At 33.8% G+C, this 15,072-nt stretch overlaps 1 protein-coding gene across 1 annotated transcript in view; it reads left to right on the plus strand.

Annotated features, from left to right (window-relative positions):
* Positions 1-5,122: 5,122 nt before the first annotated feature.
* Positions 5,123-15,072, plus strand: part of LOC141563496 (glutamate carboxypeptidase 2-like) — a 111,363-nt gene continuing 101,413 nt past the window's right edge. The window contains exon 1 of the mRNA XM_074304695.1: positions 5,123-5,402. Within this exon, the coding sequence (XP_074160796.1) occupies positions 5,288-5,402 (115 nt within the window). The 5' untranslated portion in view covers positions 5,123-5,287. The remainder of the gene's footprint in view (positions 5,403-15,072) is intronic.

The raw sequence follows: 15,072 nt of genomic DNA on the forward strand, positions 1-15,072 counted from the left end.
GCCTCTGAAATAGTGCTTGACTGGTAGAATCCACAAATATTGGGAATACAACAAATTACAGCAGAAGATGTTTTTTGAAGATTGCCAGAAAAGGTCTTTTTGATCGGGCACTGGAGGAGGCCAGCATAGGCAGGGAAGCAGAGCATGGAAGCCAACACATTGAATAGATGAAGTGGGGGTAGGGGGAGAAAGAGAATTTGCGGGAGGACTCTACCACAGTGTTAGTTACTCTGCTTTGGTTGTAAAACTATCAGGAAATCATCAAGGAGAACGGCTCAGATGTCCTAGAAGCAGAAGGTAAAATAACCATTGAAAGAATTCATCAAACATCTCCTGAAAGAGACCCCAAAATTAAAACTCCAAGAAATAGTGTGGCTAAATTTCAGAACTATCAGACTAAGGAAAAAATATTACAAGCATCCAGGAAAAAAAAAAGAACAATTCAAATACAAGAAGCCATAATAAGGGTCACTCAGGATCTAGCAGCTTCCACATTAAAGAATCAAAGGGGCTGGAATTTGCTATTCTGAAAGGTAAAGGAACTTAGAATGCAGAATAAACTACCCAACTATGCTAAGCATTTTCTTCCAGGAAAGAAGATGAACATTCAATAAAACTGTGAATTCCATTTATTTCTGATGAAAAAAACAAACAAACAAACAAAAACAAAAAACAGAGCTAAACAAAAAAACGACCTCCAAATATAGGACTTAAGAAAAGCAGAAAAAGGTAAAAAGAACTCTTGAAAACTTTTTTTTTTTTTCTGTTATGGGCATATATAGAGAGCACATGTATTATTTGATATTATTGTTATAATATAAAAAAAAGAATTATAAGTGGAAAGGGGATTGTATCAGAAAAAGGGAAAAGTGGAGGTAAAAAGAGGGAAATTACATCTCACAAAGAGGCAAAAGAAACCTATTGTATCTGAGGGAATGAAGAGAGGAGGAGGAACATTGTGTGAATCTTACTCTCATCAGAACTGGCTCAAAGAGAAAATATTAGACATTTTGGGTTTAAAAAGAAATTTCTCTCACCTCATTAAAAAGTGGGAGAAGAAAAGGAAAAGGAAAAGAATAGGTTAAATAGAAGGGAATACAGAAAAAAATAAGGGAGATGTATAAGAAAGGGGGTGTAACTCTAAGGAGGAGGGATGGATTCTAAAGAGGGAGAGCTGCCTGAGGCAAGTGGTACTCATAAATTTAATACTGGGGAGGGGAATAAGGAGGAAAGGAAAGAGAAAAATATAATATGGGGATAATAAGATGGCAGGAAATGCAGAATTAGTAGTTTTAACTGTAAATGTGAATGGGATGAACTCTCCTATAAAGCAGAGGTGGATAGTAGATAGGATCAAAAGCCAGAATCCTACAATATGTTGTTTTCAGGAAACACATTTAAAACAGGGTAATACATACAGAGTAAAGGTAAAAGGCTGGAGCAGAATCTATTATGCTTCAGGTGAAGTAAAAAAAAAAAAAAAAAAAAAAGCAAGGGTAGCCATCCTTATCTCAGATCAAGCAAAAGCAAAAATTGATCTAATTAAAAGAGATAAGGAAGGAAACTATATCTGGCTACTAAAGAGTAGCATAGATAAAGCAATAGCAGCACTAAACATATATGCACTATGTGGTATAACATCTAAATTTCTAAAGGAGAAGTTAAGAGAACTGCAAGAAGAAATAGACATCAAAATTATATTATTGGGAGATCTCAACCTTGCACTCTCAGAATTAGATAAATCAAACCACAAAACAAATAAGAAAGAAGTTAAAGAGCTAAATACAATATTAGAAAAGTTAGGTATGATAGATCTTTGGAGAAAACTGAATGGAGACAGAAAGGAGTACACTTTTTTCTCTGCAGTTCATGTAACCTATACAAAAATTGACCATATATTAGAACATAGAGACCTCAAAATCAAATTCAGAAAGGCAGAAATATTAAATGCATTCTTTTCAGATCATAATGCAATAAAAACTACATTCAATAAAAAGCTAGGGAAAATAGACTAAAAAGTAATTGGAAACTAAATAATCTCATCCTAAAGAATGAATGGGTAAAACAGGAAATCATAGACACAATTAATAATTTCACCCAAGAGAATGACAATAATGAGACAACTTATCAAAATTTGTGGGATGCAGCCAAAGTGGTAATAAGGGAAAATTTTATATCTCTAGAGGCTTACTTGCATAAAATAAAAAAAGAGAAGATCAATGAATTGGGCTTGCAACTTAAAAAGCTAGATGAAGAGCAAATTTAAAAACCCCAATCAAATATTAAGCTTGAAATTCTAAAAATAAAAAGAGAAACCAATAAAATTGAAAGTAAAAAAATCTATTGAATTAATAAATAAAACTAAGAATTGGTTTTATGAAAAACAAAGAGATAAACCTTTAATAAATTTGATTAGAAAAAGGAAAGAGGAAAATCAAATTGTTAATCTTAAAAATGAAAAGGGAGAACTCTCCACTAATGAAGAGGAGATTAGAGCAATAATTAGGAGTTACTTTGCCTAACTTAATACCAATAAATTTGATAACCTAAGTGAAATGGATGAATACCTTCCAAAATATAGGTTGTCCAGATTAACAGAGGAGTAAGTAAATTGCTTAAATAGTCCTATTTTAGAAAAATAAATATAACAAGCTATTAATCAACTCCCTAAGAAAAAAATCCCCAGGACCAGATGGATTTACATGTGAATTCTACCAAACATTTAAAGAACAACTAACTCCAATGCTATATAAAGTATTTGAAAAATTAGGGAATGAAAGACTCCTACCAAATTTCTTTTGTGATACATACATGGTACTGATACTTAAATCAGATAGGATGAAAACAGAGAAAGAAAATTACAGACCAATCTCCCTAATGAATATTGATGTAAAAATCTTAAATAAAATATTAGCAAAACGATTACAGAAAATCATCTCCAGAATAATACACCATGACCAAGTAGGATTCATACCAGGAAGGCAGGGCTGGTTCAAATTAAGAATACTATTAGCATAATTGACTATATCAATAACCAAATTAACAAAAACCATATGATCATCTCAATAGATGCAGAAAAAGCATTTGATAAAATCCAACACCCATTCCTATTAAAAACACTAGAAAGTATAGGAATAAAGGGACTTTTCCTTAAAATAGTCAATAGCATCTATTTAAAACCATAAGTAAGCATGATATGTAATCAGGATAAACTGGAACCATTCCCAATAAGATCAGGAGTGAAACAAGGTTGCCCACTATCACCATTACTATTCAATATTCTATTAGAAATGCTAGCTTTGGCAAGAAGATATGAAAAAAAAAATGAAAGGATCATATATGTATATGATGTTCATATATATGATGTGTGTCCATATGGATCTGTCTACAGACAAAGATTCTTTTCCACTTATCTTTCACTAAGAAAACATTTGATTTCTTTCAGGATGGAAGTGGAAGATTGGAATAACCATCTGAGTACTCTGTTCTCCTTAAGGAAATTTTATTAAAGTAGAAATCTCTGTTGTTGTTGCTGTTGTTGTGTAGTTATTTAGGAGAAGGAATATGGGACAAAGAAACAGGAGTGAAAGATCTCATTCAAGGGGAATTTCCTCTAAGAGTAGTGTAGTGAGCTAGGAATAAAATTGATGTTCTCTACCTGATGGCTTCTTCTCACAGTGTTTCTTTCTTTTCAGGGACTAGATAAGAATCTGGAGCCATTGTCTTCTTTCTTGAATATGGAAGCCAGAAGAGAAGGATCTGTCTTTTTCTAAGGTCTCAGAGGATAGAGGAGTACAGAAAAGTCTCCTGCAGAAGATGAAATTTCCTTTCTTGATTAACCAGATTCTTCCACCAGTTTACAAACTTTCAGATCTGGAATGGATCTTGAGAAGACCCAAGTTGGAGCTAATCTGAAGCAAGCTCAAGAAGTTGACCAGGAATGAGAGGAATTATAGTTGAAGGGGAAGCTTCTAATAAATAATTGATTGAAGAAATTAGCACGAAGAAGACAGCTGTATTCAAACATTTGAATGGCTTTCCTTTTAAGGAGGAATTTATGGAGGTAGTGTACTGTAAATGAACAGATCGAAGGGCTCCAAAGTTTGATTCCTAGATCTGATATTAAGGGTCTATTTGACCTTGGGCCAAGTACTTTCACTTTTTAGAGATTCAAATTACTTATCTGTAAAATAGGAATGACAGATTTATCATGCAGAGTTATTGAGATTTTTTTAAAAAGTGCTTTGCAAATCTTAATGCAAAATATAAATTCTGGAACCTAAGGTAAATTGCTAGTCCATCCCCTACTTCAGTGCAGAAATAAATCAACAACAATCCATCAGCCATTCTTTATTAAGCATTTGCAATGCTGGATGTTGGGCTATGGAGAACAACCCCCTCACCCTAAAAAAGTTGCTAACTTAATTGAGAGGGAAAGGGAGACTACATGCATAAACATATGTAAAATAATTTTAAGATAGTTTATGGAGGAATGGTCCTAAAAGTTGGTAAAATCAGGAAAAGCTACAAGTGGAAGGTGATGCTTGACCTGAATTTTGAAGAAATTTTAGTATTCCAAAAGGTGTAGGTATGGAGTGAAAGCATTTACTGGCGATTAGCCATTTCAAAGGGCTGGAGACGCAATACTAAGATTTGGATGTAAAGAACAAGAAACAAGACCATGAAAAGGCTTTCACCCTTATCAAAAGAGAGGAGATCAAGATATACATATATTTGCCCTACCTATCTATTTATATCTAATTAGATGGCAGCTAGGTTGGTAGGCAGATGGATGGATGTTTAAAGGGAGCTCTGGCCGATTTCACGGATTGGTTGCTTTATTTTTGCTACCACTTGTTAGAATGCTTGAATTCCTCCTTAAGAAGCAACAGTAGGATCACTCCGCCTTTTTCCGAGGCGGGTTACTTCCAGTCCGCAAGTCAATCAGTGTTGGGCTAAAGGATGGAAAGAGCAGGAAAGGTTGTGCCTTTTTTTTTTTTTTTTTTAAGGCACAGAGACTCGGCCCAAACTGACCCACGAATAGCAAAAGGGCAGGCGCGCACTCAGGCCAGCTGGCTCTAGAGCCCAGGCTCTTCTCCAAGGAATTTGGCCCCACTAAGAAGTGGGCCGGGTAGTCGAGGGGAGGATCAGAGTACAGGGGAGAGGGAGAAACTCGCGGACAGGCCCTCAGCATCAGCAGCAGCAGCGGCTGCGGCTGCCCCACCCCCCGGAGAACCTGGAGGAAGATTGGAGGAGGAGGAGAAGGAGGAGGAGGAGGAGGAGGACAATGTGGACTCCGCTTCAGAATGTCGTGGAGGTGGCGTTGCGTAGGAACCCTTACCGCCTGTGTACAGGGACCCTGGGGGTGGCGGTCAGCCTATTCCTGCTCGGCTTTCTTTTCGGTAGGCGCCCGCAGGCAGAACGCCCCTCGAGCTGGGTTGCAGGTCCAATTTCCCCCATCATCTCATGGGGTTTAATCAGTTAGCTCAACCTCTTTCTCGATCCTTGGGAAGTGGAGTAGGGGAAAGGGGTAGAGATGTTAGAGAATCAGCCCTAGGTTTATACAGTGGTAATTACAGACTTGCATCCTCTCTACCCCTCCCAAAGTGAATTTTTGCATCCTTAAACTCTCTCGAGCTATTAGAGACAACAAAATTAACAATTACACACGGCTGTAGAGCACTTTTGTGAGGCGGGGTCGTGTACTGTTAGAGAGTCAGAAAGCCATAATTCCAAACGATACCTGTGTTATTTGGGCGTGCCATTTACCATTCTCAGCCTTGGCTAAGGATCATTGTCTCCGACAGTGATGTCTCTTACCCAGCAACTGATCGGGAGCTCCCTCGATTGTAGTACTTGTGCATTCGAGGCCCAGCCTGCTTTTCAGGAATCACTAGAACAGATGCTATACCTATGGAACATACACACAGAGTGGCCCTTTTTGCATTCACTGATACGCTTGTTAGCCACAATAATCTGGGTTTATAAAAATGTGTGCTTGGCAACTGGCTTACTTGTAGCCACTTCTTCAGGTTTTTAGATACTCTTGTCAAATCTCTTTAAATCAAGTTTCTTCCTTAGGAGTAAAGGGAGCTCGTATGAAACTGTAGGAATTTTTCGTGATCATTAAAAGTCTTTAGTGCTTTTCTCCTTCTTTATTGAAGGTATTTATCATTAAGTAAAAATACTGAAATTCTGAAGGACTTGTTTTTGTTTGTTTGTTTGTTTTTTGTTTTGTTTTTTTTTTTCCTCCTGGAATATCTTACAGGTTGTGATTCAAAATGCCGTCTTTTTGAGAGCCAGAGAATGTTAATTCTGGAAGAACCCTTGAGATAACTGAATAGAGGGGTGGACTTTAGTCTCAGAAAGATCTAAGTTCATATTCCACTGTCCACAGTTAGTAGCTTTGTGAATCTCTAAATCTTAGCTACTTTAGTTGTAAAATAAAAATAATACTACCTGTAATACTCATTCCACAAGACTGTATGAAGCTTAGGTAAAATGGTATATGCAGAGAGAAGTGCTATATAAATGTCACGTTATCACTATCTAGTTCAATACTTTCATATGCCTCTTAAATCTGAGATCGATCAGTGTGATGGTTTGATTACAACCACTGCAGTGACTTGCACACAACAGATGTCTAATTAATGATTGCTGAATAGACTTGTACATTATTTTGATTTAGAGTGAACCAGGCTAGATTTAAGAGAATACAATCTAAGTCTGAAGCATGAACTCCTTTCCTTCAGCCTTCCACCTACTTTATTGCAGCAATCACATTTGCAGTTATTTTCTAAAGTTATAATCTTTTGGTTACCCAATTACAGATGAGGTTTTAATTACAAATTCTTGCCAAGATTACAGATGCAAATTCTTGATAGAATCTGAAAGATATCCCTCCCCTATATGAAATATCCCTTCCCCAATGGTATCAGATCATTATTTGAAAGCAGATTTAACTAAGTTGTTTTAGGATGGAGACACAGTTCAGAAAATGAAATGAAATCCTATTAGTTCTATTTTGCCTGAGAAGCATAGTGACCTAGTGAATAAATAGTGAATTTCAGAAGTGTCTAGAAAGCTTAGGATCTGGTCCAGCCTTTTATATTAGATCTCAATAATCCTAACCAAATCAGGGCATTTTCATGCCTAGGAATTCCATATATTAATAAAAGTGTAGATATATACCTATCCCTTAATTTTCCTACCCAGAAGGCTTCCCTTCTAAAAGGTAATAAGATAATCAATTAAATTTTGGACCTGCTAGGTCAGAACTGTCCACAGGACACAGGCCAGTAGCTAGTAGTATGGAAATGGAAATCAGGAGAGTGGAGCTATATATATATATATCTGAGAAAAATTTACATAGAGAAAATAAACTCCATGGAAAAATATTAGATGAGGATATACAGAGAAAAGAGGATTCAAAAAGAACCATCTACTTCTTTTTTTTTTTTCCTCTTCTCATCCCTCCTTTCTATTCTCCTGTCTTTCCTACGGGCTTTATTGGGTAGAACACTGTGCTCATATTAGATCTGTGTGGAGAGTTTTTTTTTTTTTTTATCAGATAACATAACTTTCTGGGGACTAGGTATTCAAAATCTGCTTCTTCTGATCCTTCCTTTTCAAATATCCAAATAACTATATATCTACACTTTAAAAAAATAAGAGAAAAGGAAGAGAAGCAAAATGCTTGCAGTGTAAGCTTCTGAGAGTATCTTCAGTAGTAGCCTATATTTCTTTTTTGTTTATTTTTAAGAAAAGGAAGCATAGATAAAAAGATAGTTGTACATGAAACGGAAAATCTTAATTACATAAAACTTGCTATTCTTTAAAATATATTATAAAATTACCATGTAACTTTTCCCCCTTTTTTCTTTCTTCCCTCACCCTAAAGATGATTATAATTAGACACAAGTATGTATATGTATATATGTATACACAGACATACACATGTATATGCAAAATCATTTTATACATAGTTCTATCTATTAGCTCTTTCTCTGGAAGCAGATAGCATCTTCATTTATCCTTTGCAGATAATTTGGGTATATACACACACACACACACACACACACACACACACACACACACACACACACACACACATATATAAATCAAAATGTCTTAGTCACTCAAAGTTCTTAAAACAATTTTAAAATAAAACTTTTTGATTCTGAAATACTGGGTCTGTTTACTAAGATGATTGAGGGGAGGGAATAAAAAAGAACCTACATGTTTTTGTGTTTTGAAAGGCAAGAAGACTTGCTCAGAGTCATGTAGCTTAAAAATGGCAAGTGTATGAGACCAGATTTCAGGACTGGTGCTCTATGAACCTATATGTTCTAAAATATTTATAGCATCTCTTTTCATGGTGACAAGGGATTGAAAATTGTAGAGATGCTCATCAATTAGAGAAAGACTGAAGAAGTTGTGATGGATTAAAGTATGCTACAAGAAATGATGAACTCAGTGATCTTAGAAAAACATTGATAGACATTCATGAAATAATGAATAATGAAATGAATAGAACTAAGATAGAGTAACAATAATATTGTTTTATAATACCATTTTTGCCTGCTTTGTATAATATTGAATTTGGAGCCTAAAGACCTAGGTTCCAGTCCCATTCATTCACTTATTGTTGCACTGATAATTGGCAAGTCAGTCAACATCTGAGTTTGTTTCTTCATCTCTAAATTGTTAATGATCATTATTTTAAAAGTTGTTTTTAAATCTTTCATTGTTCTTAGCTCCCTCTACTTACCTTTGAGAGTTTTCTTTTGTTTCCTTCAGATTAGGCTTTATTTTTTTTAATGCATTATTAGGGGCAGGTTATTTGAGGTCATGTCATGATAATACTTATATTTAGCTTTATAAATAATAATTATAATTCTCAAAACAATTATTTCAGTGTATCATTGTTATATTAATCAGAGGGCAGATGATGTCATGGCAAGTCCCTAAGTCCAAGTGACAAATTATAACAAGGAAGAATGAGAATCTTTCTGGCATTTGAAATAGGAGAGAGTCTAATTGCATTTCAGTTTGATGTGTCTAATTTTAGCATTTAAATGAGACTTTAGAACTAGGTAACTAATTCTTCTTGTTTCAGTGTTGACTATAAAAGAAGAAGTAGACTATCACTTTTTGTCAAATGTGTTTTAAAGGAAGCTTGTAGCCTGGTGATATGCAGCATTCTTTTATTCAATGGATGTATTGAAACTTAGCTATAATTACATTATTTTCTTTGGGAATTTAGTAATCTTTTTACAAATACATTTGTTCTAATACCATAAGGCAATTGAAATGTACTCTATTTTGGTAGAACAAAGAACCTACAATTTCTTTGTCTTTCTATTATTGTTTTGAGCCATCTTGATCCATTTTTATAGACACACTTTGTCTTCTACCCCCTTCCTTTAATATATTAAATTCTTCCTGTCAGAATTCCCTCTCCTTCTCCCTGTCCCTGTCCTTCTTCCCCTCCCTCCCTCTCTCTCTCCCTCTCTCCTTCCTTCCCTCCCTGTCTCTCTCTCTCTCTCTCTCTCTCTCTCTCTCTCTCTCTCCCCACAGAATTCTCAAACACACTTCTTCATCCTTTTATATTCTATACAGTTAAAATTTCATTAGTATAAAGCTGATTGAGGAACCTACATTCTTCCAATGTAGGACAATGTCTTTACAACTTAGAAGAATGGATAGTTGCTAAGAGGACAAATATCTAGTTAACTTCTCATTTACTAAAGAAGCATATGCTTTTGAACTTATTGGACAAAAATTTTTAGATTAGAAAGTAAATATATAACAGTATCACTTTCTTTCTTCACCAAGACAAATATCCCTTCCAAGGACATTATCATATTTTCTCTATTAGTCCTACCCAACCTGTCCTGAGGTACCTAGATACTAAAATTTTCTTTCACTATAGTGTGAAGTGATGCCCATAGATGTACATTTTCAAAAAAAAAAAAAAAAAAAAAAAGGTTTATTTCATTGAGAAAACTTTTATGAAACTAAACCAACCCCGAATGTCCCATGGCCCATTGAAAAAAACATGTTCCTCCATGTAAATTTATTTCAGGAGCATCCTTTCTCCCAGTATGGGGGTATACTACCCCAAATTCTAGTACTACAGTCCTAGATCCTTTTTTCTGTTTCCTAATTCCTATTCTTTCAAAGCTTTTTCCCTCTATTCCAAAAAGTCAGTTCATAAAAAAAATTTAATGGTCTGATATGTGCCAGGTGCTCCAAATACTGAGGTCGATTATAGGAATATTTTACCATTCTTTGTGGACTAAATCCATAATTCTTTATGTCTTCCTTCTCTTCTCCCCTTATGCTGCTTCCTATTCAGCTGTCTTTCCTATTAAAAAAATATTGATTCACCTTCATGATTTATTTTCCTATTAATGATTGAAAAAGACCCAATTATTCTCTAGTTTTAATGCACATTACTTTTATTTTTCTTGGACTATGGGGGACCAAAGATAGAAATTACTTCAGAGGCCCTAGTATTCAATCCCAAGTGAAAGCAAGTTGAAATAAAAATGTTTAGACTCATTTAATATTCTCCTTTATACATTCTATTCCCCACCAAACTAGAGTCTCAGTTGTTCTTTGAACCCCAAAATACATTTTCCCCTCTACCAAGTAACTGATTATGTATACATAAAACTAATTTTATATATATATGTATGTATGTATACATATATATATAAACTATCTACAAAAGTGGTTATCTATATATTATATATATGATTATTTATATTAAATATAATTGATTATGTATATATATTATCAGTTACTTGATTATTGAATTTAGATGAAATTCATCTTTGAAGGTTATGTGTCATAATGAATAAATGGATTGACCATTAAATGTCAAAGAACAGATCATGTAATCTACCACCTTCAGAATTTTAGAATTGAGGAAATGAATCTCATAAAGTTAATGCGATTTTCCAAGGATCATATATCTAGTAACGGTTTTTTCACTTCACCATTTTGGGTGGAATGGAGCATGGTACGGCGGAAGGTTAATAGTTTTGAAGAAAAAATTTAATCTAATGTTAATTCTGTCTCTACTACTTATCTCTTGTATAACCAGGTCAAATCATTTGTCCTTTTTGGGTCTCAGTTTCTTCATCTGTAAATGGGATTTAACTAGTTCATTCCTGAAATGCCATATATATATATATATATATATATTCTGTAATCTTACTTTTGTCAAATATTTCTGAAAATGATAATTCAAAAAAGTCAGTTAACTAGAATATTTATTGAGTATGTATTCTTGTGTTATTGGAATTGTTTGTAAGTGTAAAGCTAGGTGACCTCACTGACAAGCATGCTGTACTTGAATAAGGAAAACCTGAGTTCTTAGCCCACCTCAGTTAAACTTGCTAGCTGTGTAACATTGAGTAAGTCACTTAACTTCTCTTAGGCTTAATTTTCTTATTTATAAAATAGGATAATAATAATAATATTTACCTCTCCGGGTAGTTGAGAATCAAATAAGATAACATGTAGTGCTTCAAAAACCTTAAAAGTATTTATTATTTATATTATTACTATTTTAAGTGCAAAGTGAAGGACTAGGGAGGATAGAAAAACTTAAGACTTGAGCTCTGTTTTTGAGCAATTTACCATCCTGGAAAAAAGGCAAAAAGAAGCAATTCAAGAACTTTATAAGCAACATTGAATTGAATTGATAATATTACCTCCTCTCTCCTCTTAAAATTCTATCTCAGTATAATGCATATTTTAGGAATCAGTTGTTGAATTAATATGAAAAGGTCTAAGCCATGGGTTGACATTGTAAATGCGATAAACTTGAGAATATGGGAGAGACTAATGGAATTCATATGGCACATAGGAGGTGACATGAGTTTTTAGAGAGGTTTACTTAAGCTATTGAGATGAATCCAGCATCATGTGTAGTTGCCATAAATGTAAGAGATCTTCAATGTGTTTTGCTATACTTATTTGGTAGTGAATGAAATGTTTTCATGTTCAGTCCCCATAATGATCTTTGGGTTTTTTCTCAGATCTTTGGAGTGAGGAGCATCATATGTTATTGTACTTAACCAGCACAATAATACATAGTACATGGTGTAAAATTGTTGAGTAGATCACATTTCAGAATGTATTTTGACTGCACTGATATGCTTGGATTATTTTTTAAATTACCTTTGTTATTGGTGTTATTTCGAACTTGGCAAAAATTGATATACATGAGCATTTCCATATACTTGCCTGTGAAACCATGAATCCCCCTTATCCATAGATTGGATTTCTTTTCAAATGTAGATGATTTGAGCACATTTATTTAAAATCTGTCCTGCCCCTTGTTTGTCTATTTCTGACTCTCTTTTATCTTTCTTATGTGCACTTTAAATTCTATGCTGTTGTTCAGCCATTTCAGTTATATCTGACTCTTTGTGACTCCATTTGTAGTTTCCTTGGCAAGGATACTAAAATGGTTTGCCATTTTCTTCTCCAGCTCATTTTACACTTGAATAAAGTGAAGCAAACAGGATTAAGTGAGTTGTCCAAGGTCACACAGTTAGAACATGTCTAATGCCCAGTTTGAACTCCTGACTCCAGGCATGACACTTTACCTATATTGCTCTTTAGCTGCCCTTTAAATACTAAAATGACTATTTTTTGGTACCAATATTCCTCTATTATTTACTTTATCCCCTTCGCCAATTGGGGAAACAGATCAAATAAGAACATTCAAGCAAAAAAAAAAAGTATATATTTCAATCTCTGCCTTGAGACCCCCATCTCTGTGTCAGGTGGTAGGTAGCATGCTTATATTTATTTCTCTGAAGCTATGGTTAGACATAGCAGTGATCAGAATTCTTATGTCTTTAAAATTTGTTTTTCTTTATAATGTTGTAGTTATTATAAAATTATTCTCCTGAACTGATTCAGTTTACTGTCAGCTCATAAATGTATACAAATACTCTTGTGAATCTTTCCCTTTCTTCATTTCTTATGGATCAGTAATATTCCATTACTTTTATACATCATCATTTTTTATCCATTAGCCATTTTGTGCTTAATTTCTTGTTTAAAAAATTCTGCTAGAAATGATTTGCACGTATTGATCTTTTTTCTTCTTTCTCTGATTTCTTTAACATATAATCCTAGGAGTAGAATTGTAAGATGAAAGGTCATATATAGGTGATTGATGTTTGATGTATAATTCCAAATTTCCTTCCAAGATTGTTGAACCATTTCATAGCTCCATTAACAGTACATTAATGTGTTAACCCTAGGAATAATAATTTTACTTTTTTGTAAAATAATTTTTCTAATATGTGTGATATAGACCATTGAATTGTTTTAAATTGTATTTATTGTTGATTTAAAACATTTTGTCATAAGGCTGCTTATCTCTTGGATTTCTTCCTTTAAAAACTGCTTGTTCATATAGAGTCAGCTTTCAATATTTGCATTTTGGCTTTTGTGTCTTAAAGCATTCACTCATTTTTATTCTCATGTAGGTAGCTGCACATATTTAAGGTATGGTCAGTAGAGAAAAAAAATAAAAGAAATAATGTGCTTAAGTTTGTGGAATGGCTGGTATCCTACTACTACTAGACATTTCTTTGGTCTTGTTTATCCTACTATTGTTAAGTAAAGTATTCTCCATGCATTTCTTGCATATTTTTGTTTTATGCCTTTAAAACTCAATTTTTTGGTATTGCAATTAGGCCCATTGTGATAGGCTAATCTTTGACCTCTAAACAAAGTCAATGATGTACCTTTGTATAAAAATAAAGATGTTAGATAAATTTTGTGCCAGAATGTCTGTAACTTCTCTTGGCTATCAATTATATCTAAAAAAGAGAAAATACTAGTTATGACATTATACATTTCTTGTGTTATAAAAAGTGAATATTTTCTGAAATCAGTGTTGTTGTTGTTTTTTTTTAATTGAGATAGTAAGCACAAAAGTCACAGAATTCTAGGGAATTATTAGCAAGAAAAAGTGTTTTGCATGTTACTAGTTCTATTTCATGTACTGTATTAATTTTTTCCAAATTTTTCCATTAATTTTTCCATATTTATGATTTTAGAAATAGTGCATATTATCATAATATTTTGTTATAAACAATTGCATGCAGAAAAGTCTATTTTCAGCAATCTCTAGTGAAAGGTTAAAGTTTTTCATGGTCATGGAAACCTAATCCCTTATTTTCCATGGGTTTAGTATATCAACATTCACAGTTTTTTACTTTCATGTCATTTTTTAGGAATGTTAACTCCACAAAAGTGAGGTTTGATTGTTTTCTTGGGAAATGGCTTTTATTATATTTTCAGATCAATTCTTTAATGTCTTGGATATCAGACCTTTATCAGAGAAACTTGTTGCAGACTTTTTTTTTCCAGTTTACTTTCTAATTTTAGCTGGATTGGTCTTTCCCCTCCAAAATGTATATAATAAAAATTGTCCATTCCTTCTGTTATCTTTTCTGTCTCTTGTTTGGTCATGTTTGGTCTTTCCCTATCAGTATCAAAAGGTACCTCCCATAATTTGTAATATACATGTTATACATCTATCTGTAGATTATTGTGATATGTGATACAAGGTGTTGGCTTAAACCTCATAGACAAACCACCATTTATTGCACAAATCCCATCTAACAAACCCTCTCAATTAGAGATCATCCAATCTTGAAGGAATATTCTGGCATACTCACTACATACTATAACATTTTTAGACAAATTTGTTGTTAGGAAATTCTCCTTATGCTGAGGTAATATCAAACCTCTGTAAGAAATTATTGTTAGTAACTAACATCTTGGAGATATTCAGATTTCCTGGTTTTTTCCTAAATTTTTCCTTTTTGAAAAGTTCCTTTTCCTTAAAGGATATGACTACTAATGAGATTGCATTGATTCTGCTCATCTTGGTCAGACTCCACCCAATCCTGCAAGAAATTTAATCTAGGATGGGGAAATCCATTGTGCTTTACTCAGATTTAGGTGGAGACAGATCCTTTTGTCTAGTTAGCCAAGATTGGGGATGGTCTGAGTATTGATAATTTCTCT

The sequence above is a fragment of the Sminthopsis crassicaudata genome, chromosome 3 (assembly GCF_048593235.1).
Source record: "Sminthopsis crassicaudata isolate SCR6 chromosome 3, ASM4859323v1, whole genome shotgun sequence".
NCBI classification, from domain to species: domain Eukaryota; kingdom Metazoa; phylum Chordata; class Mammalia; order Dasyuromorphia; family Dasyuridae; genus Sminthopsis; species Sminthopsis crassicaudata.